The sequence below is a fragment of the Crocuta crocuta genome, unplaced genomic scaffold, assembly GCF_008692635.1.
Source record: "Crocuta crocuta isolate KB4526 unplaced genomic scaffold, BGI_CrCroc_1.0 scaffold382, whole genome shotgun sequence".
Taxonomy (NCBI): Eukaryota; Metazoa; Chordata; class Mammalia; order Carnivora; family Hyaenidae; genus Crocuta; species Crocuta crocuta.
Window position 1 is genome coordinate 1,431,185 of NW_027531873.1, and position 16,457 is coordinate 1,447,641.

The following is a 16,457-nucleotide window of genomic DNA, read 5'->3' on the forward strand; positions in this document are numbered from 1 at the left end:
AAATATATATATATATATATACACACACATACATACACACACATATATACACATACACACACACACATACACACACATATATAAAGGTAACTGGTTATAAACTTAATCACTGAGGATTTACTAATCCCCCAAAAAGCCTAGGAATAAATTAGGTACTTGGGTTATGGAGTAAATGTTGAAATTCAGTCCCTGTGCTATAAAGCTTAATAACAGGAAACTGAGGGGCGCCTGGGTGGCTTAGTCGGTTAAGCATCCGACTTTCGCTTAGGTCATGATCTCGCGGTTCGTGGGTTCGAGCCCCGCGTCGGGCTCTGTGCTGACTGCCAGCTCAGAGCCTGGAGCCTGTTTCAGTCTGTGACTCCCTCTCTCTCTGACCCTCCCCTGCTCACGCTGTCTCTCTCTCTCTCCTAGAAATAAATAAAACATTAAAAAAAAATTAAAAAAAAAAAAAAAATAACAGGAAACTGAGTAAAGAAGATGAAACACACAACACAAAAGTAATTACATACACAAAATTTTAAAATCCATTTAGAGGAGTTAATAATTATGTTGCCAGGTTAGAAAATGAGCTAAGTTATTCATGGAAGGCTTCCGCCCCACCCACCCACCAAAAAGGGTGAGTTGGTCAAAAAAAAAAATTCAAATGGAGGCAGAAATGCAATAAAATACAAATAGGAATGTAGGGTATTACCCACATGAAGCACTTTAGAAAAATTTTTTTCCGAGGTGCCTGGGTGGCTCAGTCAGTTAAGCATTCGACTTCGGCTCAGGCCATGATTTCACGGTTCGTGGGTTCAAGCTCCGCATCAGGCTCTGTGCTGACAGCTAGCTAAGAGCCTGGAGCCTGTGCTTCAGATTCTATGCCTCCCTCTCTCTCTGACCCTCCCCTGCTCACGCTGTCTCTCTCTCTCTCTTTCAGAAATAAATAAAATATTAAAAAATTTGTTTTAATTTTTTTTTCCAAATTGTTTTTTAATGAATTACCTTTAATCTCCAACCAGAATGAGAAATATCTGTTTCTCGGCAAAAAAATCTTGTGGATTTTGTGCCCACATTTAACAGCTGCTCTCCTGGTAAACCTTGAGTCTGAGAAATATATCGAATCTGAAAAATAATTTATAAAACAGAAGAGTTTTTCTTTCATGTAACAGATATTAATTGAACATGTATCCTGTATCAGACATTAAACTAGATATTAGGTCAAGAATTAAATGACATAGTCTATTCCCTCAAGAAATTCAGTCTAGTGGGGAACATACAATTAAAGAATTATAATACAGGGTTGTAAGTACCACAGTAAATACGTGCTTCTGGAAAGACAAAGAAGCGACACCTAAAATAACTGAAGTCACATAAAGTTCCAAAAGAGGTGATGCCTGAGTCTTAGAGGACAAATAAGAGTTCTTTAGGAAACCTATGATTTTTGCTAAGGTTATAACATGAATAAATATGGACAATTAGGAGTAAGTACCCACACACTCAGATACTGGAAGTGCAGAGGTTTACTATGTGGAAAATGGCAAGGGGTGAAAGTGAACTAGCAGGCTGAGGGCTTTATCAGTAGGATACAAAGTTTTATCTGTCCTCTTTCCCTCTATAAGCCCCAGTTTTATCTCTAAATCTGTATTTAAATATTTATCTCTAGCTCTGGAGCTGTAGATCCAACTGCTTATGGAAACTCTCTACCTGGCTGGACTTTAAGCACCTCAAAATGAACATATCCTCAAACTGATTTTCCCCCTAAATCTGTTAATCTTCGTGTATTTCCCAGCAACACCAATACCAACCACTCAAATCAGAAATCTGAAATTTATACCAGGCACATCTCTTCTTCATCACTCTCCCACATAACTGTCCCTTCTCTCCATTATTTTAGGCCTTCAATTCTGAGTTATACAATTTCATAATCTTCCTAAGTAGTTTATCTGCTTCCTTAATGATGCCATCCATTCACCCCCCAACTCAGTATTCACACTGCTAACAGCCATTTTGGTAAAATACAAATCTGACTGTTACCCCTTGTATAAAATTACTTTACTGCCTACAAGATCAATCCCAAACTTCCAATCATGGCATTCAGGCTTTGAGCTTGATCTCTTCCCTGCTCTTTAACATGGTCCTATAAAAAAGCAGCCCATCTAGCACCACACTAAACTTTGCATGGGCTTGTTTTGTTTCTCCTTCCTAAACTGCTCTCTAATTCCTACTTATCAATGTCCCTATAGCCCTCCTCACCCAACTTCACCAAATCTCATGACAAACTTTACCATTCCTTCTTCAAGACCCAGTTCAAGAACTTATCCTCTGTAAAGCTATACATAAACTTCTCAAACAGAAGTACTCCCTTTCCTCTGTGTTCCCATCAACCTAAAACATAACCCTTTTAATACATTTATAATACTATAATACAACTATTTTTTCACATGTCTGTTTTCCCTACCAGACTGTTGAGTCTCCGGACAACAGAGATGTTTATCCATATCTGTATCCTCAATTTACCTGGAATGACAACTAAAATATCCACTTTACAAGTGTGGTGCTTTCTCCTCACCCCATATCCCTTGAGTATCTGAGTTCCTTGTTATATGGAAACAGAAAGTGAAAAGTACTAAGAGTCCAGTACCTAGATGTTACATCAAAGTCTCAGAACTATATGTCAGATGCTAAAGATATACCGATTAATAAAACATGGTGCTAATCTTCAAAAGCATATAATTCAGTAGAACAGAGAAATTTTTAAGCACGTAATCTGCAATTAAGCTAGGAAGTGCCATTATGAAGAAGAAAATAAAGTGTTAAAAGAACACAGAGAATAGGGCAATTAAGATGGCACTGAAAAAAAAAACAAAAACAAAAAAATGGCAAGTGATCTTGTGAGTTTATTTTTGGTCATAATGCCTGCTCTGTCTTCTGAAGAAAAAAAAAGCAAAAAACAAAAAACTGTTCCATCCGTAACTACTAATATATGAAAAGACTCAGACTTTGCCTCCTCTGTCCCCAGTAAATGAAGGGTGAAAACCTGACTCAGAAGCAATTCATTCAGAAATTCATGCTGTGAACTCAACTAGAAATAAGCTAATAAGCAAACTAGACTTATAATGTTAGGAATGTGAACTAAGAAATATCAATCACTGTTGAGGGATGAGCTGAATGGAGCTGGAGTTTGATGGCCATGTTAATCTAACCAAAATTAAGTATGAGCAGAAATTCAGAGTAGCAAATTAAAATCAGAATAGATAAAAGTACTTGAAGAGCACCTAGTTCACACTTATCAAGCCCCAGAGTGAAGGTCTAATGATGGCTATTAATCCCATTAAATGTCACGTTGAATCCAAAAACACCTCCAACTCCAGACTTCACAAAGTCCAGACATATTATAGCCCCACTCTTGGATTTTTGTGATAGTCTACACACAAATAAAGAGTCAGCTACTTGAGGTCTCTATGCAAACCACATAGTTGGATAAAACAGAATTATTTTTTTTAATTTTTTTTAATGTTTTATTTATTTCTTTGAGATAGACAGCATGAGCAGGGGAGGGTCAGAGAGAGAGGGAAATACAGAATCTGAAAGAGGCTCCAGGCTCTGAGCTGGCAGTCAGCACAGAGCCTAACGCGGGGCTCGAACCCACGAACTGTGAGATCATGACCTCAGCCGAAGTCGGACGCCCAACCGACTGAGCCACCCAGGTGCCCCATAAAATAGAATTCCTCAAAGATTCCTACTCCCCCTCAACACTCAGGAGTTGAAATAGAGAACTTTATTTTTCTTACATAGGATATGACTTGAAATTACCTAGTAAGATAATTTGAATATAAATTCAGACTTTTAGCTGTTCTGGATGAGATTCTATCTAAACAACAAACATTTTCTAAGAAAGCCAACATTTACCAAGCTAGTAATGTCCACCCATCCCTAAAATTTATTTCATTCCCTGGAATGTTTTTGATATTTCCCTGGTAAGTATAGGTTAAAACCAATATACAGAATAGTAATAAGACAGTATACCTACAATTAATACAGGAGGGGATTCAAGCACTAATTCACAGGGCAGCCTTCTCTAAGCACACACACCAAAAACAGTGTACAAATAGAAATGAAATGCAGAGATGAGAAAATATGACATGTGAGGCATTCTCAACATGGTCAATGCCCAGCTGTAGAATTTAAAATTCAAAGAGGAAATTGCCTTGGAAAAGCTTTAAGAAATAGATGATAAAGATGATTAAAGAGGTAGAACACAAACCCCATGATGCAGAATTAAAACACCTATGAATTTTTTCTTGGAGTGACCCAAATATGGCTTTTAAGTATATAATAATTATAGGTCTACTGTTAATTCTTTTTCGCCTCTTTTGGGGGAAAAATTGTTATTGCATTAGAAGATTAATAAGGTTAGACAGAAGATAAGACAGAAGAGTTAAGAGATAACTTTTATCTCATAAAAGTCTTTATTTTTGTAAATGCTCCATGTGCACTTGAAAAGTATGTATTCTGCAGTTTTGTGTGTAGTTTTGGATGTAGTACTCTGTGCCTGTGTCATTAAATCAACTTAGTTAATCATGGGCTCAAATCCTCTATATACTATTTTTTTTTTCTATTTTTGCTCTATCAATTACTAAAAGAAATGTGCTAAAAATGTCTAATTATGACTGTGGGTTTATCTATTTCCTTTTTTAGTTCTGTCAATTTTAGGTTAAAGTTATTACTAGATGTATAAAATATAAAACATGAAAATCTANAAAACATGGTGCTAATCTTCAAAAGCATATAATTCAGTAGAACAGAGAAATTTTTAAGCACGTAATCTGCAATTAAGCTAGGAAGTGCCATTATGAAGAAGAAAATAAAGTGTTAAAAGAACACAGAGAATAGGGCAATTAAGATGGCACTGAAAAAAAAAACAAAAACAAAAAAATGGCAAGTGATCTTGTGAGTTTATTTTTGGTCATAATGCCTGCTCTGTCTTCTGAAGAAAAAAAAAGCAAAAAACAAAAAACTGTTCCATCCGTAACTACTAATATATGAAAAGACTCAGACTTTGCCTCCTCTGTCCCCAGTAAATGAAGGGTGAAAACCTGACTCAGAAGCAATTCATTCAGAAATTCATGCTGTGAACTCAACTAGAAATAAGCTAATAAGCAAACTAGACTTATAATGTTAGGAATGTGAACTAAGAAATATCAATCACTGTTGAGGGATGAGCTGAATGGAGCTGGAGTTTGATGGCCATGTTAATCTAACCAAAATTAAGTATGAGCAGAAATTCAGAGTAGCAAATTAAAATCAGAATAGATAAAAGTACTTGAAGAGCACCTAGTTCACACTTATCAAGCCCCAGAGTGAAGGTCTAATGATGGCTATTAATCCCATTAAATGTCACGTTGAATCCAAAAACACCTCCAACTCCAGACTTCACAAAGTCCAGACATATTATAGCCCCACTCTTGGATTTTTGTGATAGTCTACACACAAATAAAGAGTCAGCTACTTGAGGTCTCTATGCAAACCACATAGTTGGATAAAACAGAATTATTTTTTTTAATTTTTTTTAATGTTTTATTTATTTCTTTGAGATAGACAGCATGAGCAGGGGAGGGTCAGAGAGAGAGGGAAATACAGAATCTGAAAGAGGCTCCAGGCTCTGAGCTGGCAGTCAGCACAGAGCCTAACGCGGGGCTCGAACCCACGAACTGTGAGATCATGACCTCAGCCGAAGTCGGACGCCCAACCGACTGAGCCACCCAGGTGCCCCATAAAATAGAATTCCTCAAAGATTCCTACTCCCCCTCAACACTCAGGAGTTGAAATAGAGAACTTTATTTTTCTTACATAGGATATGACTTGAAATTACCTAGTAAGATAATTTGAATATAAATTCAGACTTTTAGCTGTTCTGGATGAGATTCTATCTAAACAACAAACATTTTCTAAGAAAGCCAACATTTACCAAGCTAGTAATGTCCACCCATCCCTAAAATTTATTTCATTCCCTGGAATGTTTTTGATATTTCCCTGGTAAGTATAGGTTAAAACCAATATACAGAATAGTAATAAGACAGTATACCTACAATTAATACAGGAGGGGATTCAAGCACTAATTCACAGGGCAGCCTTCTCTAAGCACACACACCAAAAACAGTGTACAAATAGAAATGAAATGCAGAGATGAGAAAATATGACATGTGAGGCATTCTCAACATGGTCAATGCCCAGCTGTAGAATTTAAAATTCAAAGAGGAAATTGCCTTGGAAAAGCTTTAAGAAATAGATGATAAAGATGATTAAAGAGGTAGAACACAAACCCCATGATGCAGAATTAAAACACCTATGAATTTTTTCTTGGAGTGACCCAAATATGGCTTTTAAGTATATAATAATTATAGGTCTACTGTTAATTCTTTTTCGCCTCTTTTGGGGGAAAAATTGTTATTGCATTAGAAGATTAATAAGGTTAGACAGAAGATAAGACAGAAGAGTTAAGAGATAACTTTTATCTCATAAAAGTCTTTATTTTTGTAAATGCTCCATGTGCACTTGAAAAGTATGTATTCTGCAGTTTTGTGTGTAGTTTTGGATGTAGTACTCTGTGCCTGTGTCATTAAATCAACTTAGTTAATCATGGGCTCAAATCCTCTATATACTATTTTTTTTTTCTATTTTTGCTCTATCAATTACTAAAAGAAATGTGCTAAAAATGTCTAATTATGACTGTGGGTTTATCTATTTCCTTTTTTAGTTCTGTCAATTTTAGGTTAAAGTTATTACTAGATGTATAAAATATAAAACATGAAAATCTATGCTCATGTTGAATTGAATTTTCCAAACTCACTGGCCAAACTGCCTTTTCTTATAAATAATACTGATGGTTTTGTAATGCAAGAACACTTCTGATATTAAAAGCAATCCTATTATTAAAAGAAAAACACTAAAAAAAGAGTATCTTGTACAACATACATTCTGAGAGATAAACATTTATACAAAATGTTATCAAAGAACAAAATGATAAACTAAGCTCCTGGCTCCATCACTAAAACTCAGTCTGGAGACAGAATGTCAGTGGGGGTTGATGGGTTTGAGAAACTAACATAAAGACCATGAAAACCCTCTTCAAGTGATAGCAGAGAGACAACTGAGAAGGTGAAAGTGGAGTCTAGAAGAGGGATGATGGTGCCAGAGACTGAGCACAGACTGGAGCAGGGTTTGGCTGGGTCCTTTAACTCTCCCCCATACGGTCCTGAAGGTATCATTATCCATAAGGTAGTATACTGGTGGTCCACTGCTAGCAGTAAAGACTGTGGATTCTGATCGTCTGTCAGGCAAGTTATTTAACTTCCCCACACCTTGGTTTCTTCATCTATAAAACAGAGGCAATAGCAGAATGTACCTCACAGGGTGAGCATTAAATGAATTAATGAAAACTGTTAGAACAGTTTCTGGCACATACAAGAACTCAATAAATATTAATTAGTAACATTACTATTATCCATTACACTGCCACTGTAAGCAAAAAAATAAGTTAAAAAATGAAACATCAACAACACCCCAATTATGTTCCCAAGTTTATCAGGGCAGCAGATGACTAGAACAGGGAACAGATAACAGACAAAGGCATCACATTCTAATTGATGATTATAATCTAGGAAGCTGGAGAAAACCTACAAAATTCAACCACATTAATAAACAGACTAAAGTAAAATACAACCCCAAAAATATTTTTGTGAACATTTTAACAGATGCATAAAAGCACCTGAGGGGCACCTGGGTGGCTCAGTCAGTTGAATGTCTGACTCTGAATTTCGGCTCAAGCCATGATCCCAGGGTCATAGGATCAAGCCCCGTGTTGGGCTCCACGCTGAGTGTTGAGCTTGCTTAAGATTCTCTTTCTTCCTCTACCCCTGTCCTCTGCTTGCATTCTGAATAAATGAATGAATAAATAAATGAAAAATAAAGTAAGACAGGTATATGAAAGTCCAAACCAATTTAGGATAAAAGAAAAAAAAATTTTTTTAAATTGGGACTAGAGGCAGCTCTATTTGACATCTGACCTTTATCAAAATCTATACAGCATAAATCATATTTGGAAATGCATGTAAAGTCTAAGACTGAAACCAAACAAGAATGCTTATATCATCACTCCTATTCACTTGCATTCATATGTTTTGGAAAATAACTTTAAAAACACCAAATTGATTAATATGCAACTATTGATACTATATGCTAATTGGTTTTTAAATTATTATACTGTTTTGGAATTAAAGTAATATACATTCTGAAAATATTATTAATCTGAATCAGATTAACATCTATTCTTCAGTTTTAAGAGATATCTATTATGAAATTTAGAAAAACCGAGGTTTGATCAGAGCTTTGTTTTAAATTACCACTGTGACTTTTGACAAGTCATTTCATTTTTCTGGACCTCAGTTATCTTCTTTATAAAAGAGGAAAGAGTTGGGGCGCCTGGGTGGCTTAGTCGGTTAAGCGTCCGACTTTCACTTAGGTCATGATCTCGCGGTTCGTGGGTTCGAGCCCCGCGTCGGGCTCTGTGCTGACTGCCAGCTCAGAGCCTGGAGCCTGTTTCAGTCTGTGACTCCCTCTCTCTCTGACCCTCCCCTGCTCACGCTGTCTCGCTCTCTCTCCTAGAAATAAATAAAAAAAAAACATTAAAAAAAAAAAAAAGAGGAAAGAGTAAAAGTAGAAAATCTGTAGGGTCCTTCTCAGTACTAACATCAGGTGTCCCAAGACTAGAACTGTACAAGTACCAATACAAAGTACAGCAGAAAATGGATTTGAAGTTGCCACTAGATGGTATTCTGCTCCAGAATAACATAAATGTTGTAACCCACAAAACCGGAAGTATATTTCTAGCATTTGATTGGTACCTTCGGTCCTTCAGCAGCTAACAGATTACTGGATTTTGCAACCAGATCACCAACTCTTTCAAAACTAGCCACAAGCTAGCATCTACATCAAAGTTAGTGGCTGGGTAAAAAGATAAAGGAAGCCAGGATGTATGTATGGAAATGGTTATAGAAACTACCTTCTAAGAGGAATGCTGAACACAGAGGGGGAAAAGCAGAGAATATAAGAAGCCTACCCTAAAAGAGGAGGTAGTAAGTCAATGGAAGAAGAGATTAAAGTTAATGATAACATCGGATCTCATTATTACTATTAAATGACTTGTAGAAGCACCTCAGCAAGAGTTAAGTCACCATATTCACAACCTCTCAGATCCTTTTTTTTTTTTTTTACAAATAGTTTATTGTCAAATTAGTTTCCACATAACACCCAGTGCTCATCCCCACAAGAGCCCTCTTCCATGCCCATCCCTCTCCCCCCCCACATCCATCAGTCCTCAGTTTTTGTCAGCATTCAAGAGTCTCTCATGGTTTGCCTCTCTCCCTTTCCCCCATCATTTGCCCCCTTCTTCTCCCCCTTGTTCCTCCGTCAAGTTCCTCCTAACCCTCCTATACATGCAAACATATGGTATTTGTCCTTCTCTGCGTGACTTAGTTCGCTCAGCATAACACCCTCAAGGTCCATCCATGTTGCTACGCATGGCCAGATTTCATTGTTTCTCATTGCCATGTAGTATTCCATGGTATAGATAAACCACATCTTCTTGATCCATTCATCTGTTGATGGACACTTAGGCTCTTTCCATGTTTTAGCTATTGTGGAGAGTGCTGCTATGAACATTGGGGTACATGTGCTCCTATGCCTCAGCATTTCTGTATCCCTTGGGTAAATTCCTAGCAGTGCTATTGCTGGGTCATAGGGGAGTTCTATTGTTAGTTTCCTTAGGAACCTCCACACTGTTTTCCAGAGGGGCTGTACCAGTTTACATTCCCACCAACAGTGTAGGAACTCAGATCCTTTTTGATATAGAAAGCTAAGCCCTAAAAGTCAGAAATAAGATACCTTTCCTTGTTACAATTAGATTACGTGTGCATTAAAATGTTCTATTATTTCATTAAAAGTTAAACACTATATCCTTTAAATAAAAAATACATTGGGGCGCCTGGGTGGCTCAGGCAGTTAAGCGTCCGACTTCAGCTCANAAAAAAATAAATTTATAAAAATAAAAAAAAATAAAAATTATATTTATCCCCTATAAACCAATTAAAGACAAATTTGATGTAATCATTTTGTTAGTTTTGACTAATGTTTTCCACTAATATATGAGTTGAGTATATATCTATCTAATAAGGGGGAGCTACAAAACTTTCAAAAAATACTGATTAGGATTATAATTATTCCAAAAATAACCTTGGTATTAAAAACAAATACAAAAAATAAAATAGCAAACAATATGATCTAATAATAGCTTAGAGAGGTTAATGCACATAACTGAAACTATTATGAAAAGTATTTCATCAAGTAATTTGCTGAATTCTACTGAGAATCATTTAAATAATGTTAAACCAGATTTTCAGCACCATTCAAAAACAGCTTAAAATACTAAAACGGGCTTAAGTAACTGAAGTTCTTAAACCCAATAATGGTTGCTGATTTAAGACCAATTGTTATGCCTTTTATTCCTTGGAAGTGGCTGACATTTCATCCACCATTGAAGTTTGTCACCCAAGCATAATTCTATTATTTAAATGTATACAGTCCAGCCCTTTATAGGTCTGTAGCATAAAAATGATACAAAAAATTCTCTCACGTGTTTTTGTAGAACTGGTTTTGGGACCTGTGGATTCTAACTTTATGAAAGCTTACTTGAATTGTTATAAAAGAGTTTTTAAAAACAAAATACAGTTTTGAGATCTTGAATTTAAATTCCCTAATAAGGTCTCAGATTTTGTTAAATTTTGTTATTTTTTAAAGATTTTGACAGGTATTATATACCTGGGAAATGCATTCGTATAAGTCTATCATTTTTCTTTACATTCTACCAATTCTACCTAGATGGTCATGACAACTTTGTTACCTGATCATACTCCAAGGCTCCTGGGTAGAGTGGCCATCCAAGGAATAATTCTGCAATCACACATCCCAATGACCACATGTCTATGGCTTCACAAAATGGCAACCCCAATATAATCTCTGGAGCTCTGAAATGGAAAAGAAAAGAAAAAGAGTGATTTCCCTCTAAAATTATCTTCATTCATCTGACATTCTAAGAAAAGATAATAAAATGACAGAGAAATCACCTTCTATTTATAGTAACTCTTCACTTTTCAGAACTCTTTGAAGCCTAGCCATTAAGCTTAAAAGGATACAATGAGTACAACCATTGCTAGGATAAAATCTCTATACTTAACCTCATAGAGAATTTTATTAACATATTAAAAGGAGGAAAAAAGCATAGATCTTGTCTTTGCAACTGTAACAGATTAGAAATAATATACTAGAAAGAGAACTGGAAAACTATGAAATACATGCACTGTGACATCAACAGAATTGAAAACCAGACACTGAAAGATAAGAGCAAAATAACCCCAAAGGCTAAAAGTGGATCTAGACCTAGATATTACTTGGGAACACAATAATAAATATTCACAAAACCATGACCATTAGTCATCCAAGTGAGACAAGACCAAGTGCAATTTTAAGAGGCAGAAAATAAAGGACATCAAAACAGGTAGAAAGCATTTTAGCAGTTGACCAAACTATGATTACTTGGAAAATGTATTCCATGAAAGATATCATGCCCAGAATAAATTATGTGCTACTTCACATGACTTGCCATGATAAAATTAACGTTCTGAGAGGCTTCACATACAGTTATGTAATTCCCAAGTAAGTCATAGTTATCCTAAACAGTCTCAAACTTAGAGAGAAGTTGTAAGAACAATATAATGAGTCGGATTTTTCCTGAACCCCTTGAGAGTAATTTGCCAAATAACTCTATACTTTGTATTTCCTACAAACAAGGATATTTTCCCACAGAACCACAATACAATCATCAAAATCAGGAAATGCACACTGATACATCTCTACTATCTAAGCCCCATACTCCCAAGTTTGGCCAATCATACTAATAATGAATGTCCTTCATGGCAAAAGGATCCAATACAGACCCATGCATTGCATTTAGTTGTAGTATCTCTATTTTAGAATAGTTCAGGTCTTTTTTTGGTTTCTATGAACTTGGCATAAGACATTATAGGCCAGGTATTTATAGAATGTCTCTCAGGTTTGCCTGATGTCTCCTCATAATTAGATCCAGGTTATAAATCTTTAAGAGGAGTATTACAGAAGTGATGTTTTTTTCTCATTATGTGCTGTCTGGTAGCAATACAATTTTGATTTATTCCAGTACTAATAATGTTCGCTTTGTTCCACCTTTTTTCTTTGTAATTAAGTATTTTGCAGGATTTCAGTTTGAGACTGTGTTTATAATCCTTTCCTTATCAAAATTGCAATTTATTCACTTATTTGCCTATGGGAGTCTAAATTTTAATGGAACCCTATTTTATTCAGTGGATTATAATCCATTACAGTAACTGTCTATTTTGATACTCTCATTTTCCCAGACTTCACCAGTCAGAACTCTGTTAATGAAATATGGGTCCTCATTAGTACCAGGATGGCACTGTTCTTAGGTCCTCTCAGCATACATTATATGCAGTTAGGCAAAATAAGGTTTCTGCTAATTTCTTTAACTGAGACTGATTGTCATTATCTCCTAAGGCAATGGTTCTCTATCTTGGCTGCACATTACAGTCACTTGGTCCTGGCCACACTCCATATCAATTAAATCAGAAACTCAAGGAGGGGAGGGGAGAAGAGTGGGGGAGACTTAGGAATCAGTATTTTTTTAAAGCTCCCAGGTGCTTCCAATACAGTGCCAAAATTGAGAACCAAATTATCAAGTAGATAAACCAATGGGAAGACTGTTCCATCTTCTCCCTACAGCTCTGCTGATCAGAATAAATTCAAGGAATAATATGCAACCTGCCTTCTCCATTGATTTAGAATCTGTCCAATGACTCTCCTGCTCCCGGACACCTCTGCTGTAATTAATACTTAAGGTTCAACAGATTCTTAATCCACAAGCATTTATTAAAATCCGAGGCAAAAAGGTCTTTAGAACATAGTTATAAAATACTTTCATTCTTTTGACAAAATGCTTAGTCAATCAGGGTTTGTACAGATGTATACATGTGACTTATATTCAGATATAACCAAATGCTAAATTGTTTAGAAAGAAGGGAAAAAACAAGTTACACTAAGTTATCAATCTTACATATTCACAGTACTGTACAAAATAAGACAGAGAAGATCTTACCCTTTTTTGTTCATTATGATATACACAAAACCTAGCAGAGAATATGCACTCAGTAAACATTTCTCAAATAAATCATTCCTATACAGGTTGGGTCACACAAAGGAAAGGATCAGACTGAAATGTGAGTTTGAACTGAGAGCCTTGAGGAATAGAAGCCTAGGCAGAAAGAAAGAGAAATGGCCGGAAGAGTTAATAAAGAGTATGTACTAACCCATACTAAAAAAGATTAAAAGCAAAAATATAGTTTCAAAAGTATAGAATAAAAAGGGATTCACTAGTGATGCTTAATCATGTACTAATTTGAATTCTGAAGAATTATTAAGACTAATAGAGCTATAGCCATGTAAGACTTTTATAATTATTTTGAAATACTTACTACGAAAAAGTAATGGGATTTGAAATTGGCTATTGGATAGGGGCGCCTGGGTGGCTCAGTTGGTTAAGTGAAATTGGCTATTGGAAACTTCAACATCGCTTTTGGCAATGAAAGAAAAGTTAACAGAATGATAGTGCTTAGGATATATAACTTAAAAGAGACTGAAATTATTTGATACCTGGTTAACAATAAGAAAGGAATTTCTGTCAATTAGACAAAGAGCAATGAATTCCTTCTGCTGTGTGCTACCATTTAACGAATGAACCAAATTTGTGATTGATGGTGACAAGAAATGTGGAGGTATCTTTTCAAAATCTTGACCAGGAACTGCATAAAGCCACTTTAAGGATAAAACTTGAGATACAAAAGTTATACTCATGGAAGCAAACTCAAATTTCTCATTTTAAAATATGAAAGAGGGGCACCTGGGTGGCTCAGTAGGTTGAGCATCTGACTCTTGGTTTCAGCTCAGGTCATGATCCCAGGGTCATGGGATAGAGCCCATGTTGGGCTCTGCACTGGCCATGCAGTCTGCTTGGGTCTCTCCCTCACCCTCTCTCCCCCTCCTTCTCCCTCTGCCTCTCTAAAAAAATAAAGACTTTTAACTGCAAGTTTTATACAAATTGTGTATTTACAGTCTTGTGAAAGCAGATTGGATGTACAAGAAATTTCTTGGGGGAAGGGAGAGAGAGGAGGCAGGAGTAGGTGAAGAGCCCCGGACCTTGAGCAGTCCTGACACCTGTGAAAGGAGAGAGGAAAGAGAAGTGTTGATGGAGAGAACCTACCATTGCAGCGCTGTTAAGAGAAAGTCTTGGCTGGGACAATGCGGAGTCCCTAAGCAAAAAATTACCTGCGAGAAAAGCTCCCTACCAAGCAAGAAGAGTCCAGCTCTAGTACCCCTACTATGTTTGGTCACTGGCTAGGAACAACCCAGACAAATATCTGAAAACACAACAGCTGGAGACTTTCAGTCAACTGTGCTCCCCATAGGAGGTTCTCTTAACATGGAATCTGAGTGACACAATTCCATGGCTGCCAGAATTATCTTCCCAAAAACTTTTGTTATTTTATTTTCTAATACATATATATCATAAAGAAAACACAACCAATTTCCTCACCAAGTCCCATTCAAATATGCCCAAATTCCCTCCAGTCTACCCTAGCATGCCATAAAATATTATCACTTTCTATGTGGATCAATGTAAAAGGCTCGGAAGTAATCCCTTAAAAGCCTTTACAATCTAGATGAAATTGCAGAGTTCCATCACCCAGTCTTATAATACATTAAACTTTAAAAAATAAATTATGCAGGGTGCCAGGGTGGCTCAGTCAGTTAAGTATCCGACTTCAGCTTAGGTCACGATCTCGCAGTTAGTAAGTTCAAGCCCCATGTCAGGCTCTGCGTTGACAGCTTGAAGCCTGGAGCATATTTTGGATTCTGTGTCTCCCTCTCTCTCTCTCTGCCCCTCCCTCTCCTCTAAAATAAATAAATATTTAAAAAATTTTTAAATTAAATTATGCATGAAAGAACCATATATCCATCTGTCAGTAATGAATAAAGCTTAGTTTTCTGGTTATTTCTTAATTGGCTCTCAAATTCTTCCTCTAGGCTAACTATACTTTTGTATAAAAATAATTATAACAGGGATTCTAATTTGTGGACCACTCTTAAACTTTCTATTCTCCTCCTGCAGGAAATTCTTCCACTCCTTTTTTCATTACCCTAACTCCCTTCTAAGCAGCTATAGTGTGGCAGTGCTAAGAATACAACAGGGAATAGACATCATTTGTACTTTTGGAGACCAGGCAAGGCATATATATTAAACATGTCTACTGAATGGAGAGTATAACTAAACCTCTTGTTTACTACTCTATAAATAATAATTCACAATTAGAAATGCTGAACCCACAAACTAAAAAAATTAGGTCATATGGTAACAAAGGCAAAATATACCTAAAATGCCATGTTACCTTCTTATTATTTTTTTTTGTCATGTGTTTTAATCCAATTTATCAACATTCATTAAGAATAAATTTCTTCTGGGGCGCCTGGGTGGCTTAGTCAGTTAAGCGTCCGACTTTCGATTAGGTCATGATCTCACGGTTCGTGNATCTCCCTCTTTCTCTGTCCCTCCCCTGCTCATGCTCACTTGCTCGCTCTCTCTCTCTCTCTCTCTCTCCTAAAAATAACATTATAAAAATTTTTAAGAAAATAATAAATTCTTTCTACTTTTCTAAAAGCTTGAAACACTAATATAAAATGTAGGGTGAAGTGGAGAAGTTGAAACCAGAAAAAAATTTTAACTATGTAAACTGAACTCTGGGGACTACTGCCAGAGTAGAAGAGAATGTTGGCAGCAGATGCTTCGAATAAGAACATAGTGAAATACTGTCATTCAGAAAAGAAGATGACTATTAATGGAACATTTTATTTGCTTTACTTCATCTTTATTTACTTTTGTAAGTTGAAAATTCAATTACTGGCAGAAGAAACCAGCCCTCTTAGAAAAAGGGGTATCTGAGTATACCCAGCTCTAGGAACAATTACATTCTTATAACAGAGACAGATACCTTGGGTCCTCACTGCAAACACCATTAAACTATGAACTCATATGATGATTTCATGGCCATCCAGAAAATGTTTATCATACTCCTAACATATAGAGAGTACGTTTTCTTTTCTACATTATAAAGAATGGTTAGGCAAGTTAAATATCTAGTCTGCCTAAGAGCTTCACTTCTCATTAAAATTAATAAATTAGCGGGGCGCCTGGGTGGCTTAGTCGGTTGGGCGTCCGACTTTCTCTTAGGTCATGATCTCACGGTTCGTGGGTTCGA

General features: G+C 36.3%; 1 protein-coding gene across 4 annotated transcripts in view; it reads right to left on the reverse strand.

Moving 5' to 3' along the window:
• HIPK3 (homeodomain interacting protein kinase 3) overlaps window positions 1–16,457 on the reverse strand; it is a 61,829-nt gene that overhangs the window by 14,237 nt on the left and 31,135 nt on the right. For all 4 annotated transcript variants that reach the window (XM_077772901.1, XM_077772899.1, XM_077772900.1 and 1 more), the window contains exons 2-3: window positions 10,940–11,063; window positions 985–1,104 (exon numbers count right to left, since the gene is read on the reverse strand). In XM_077772901.1, coding sequence (XP_077629027.1) covers window positions 985–1,104; window positions 10,940–11,063 — 244 coding nt within the window. The remainder of the gene's footprint in view (window positions 1–984; window positions 1,105–10,939; window positions 11,064–16,457) is intronic.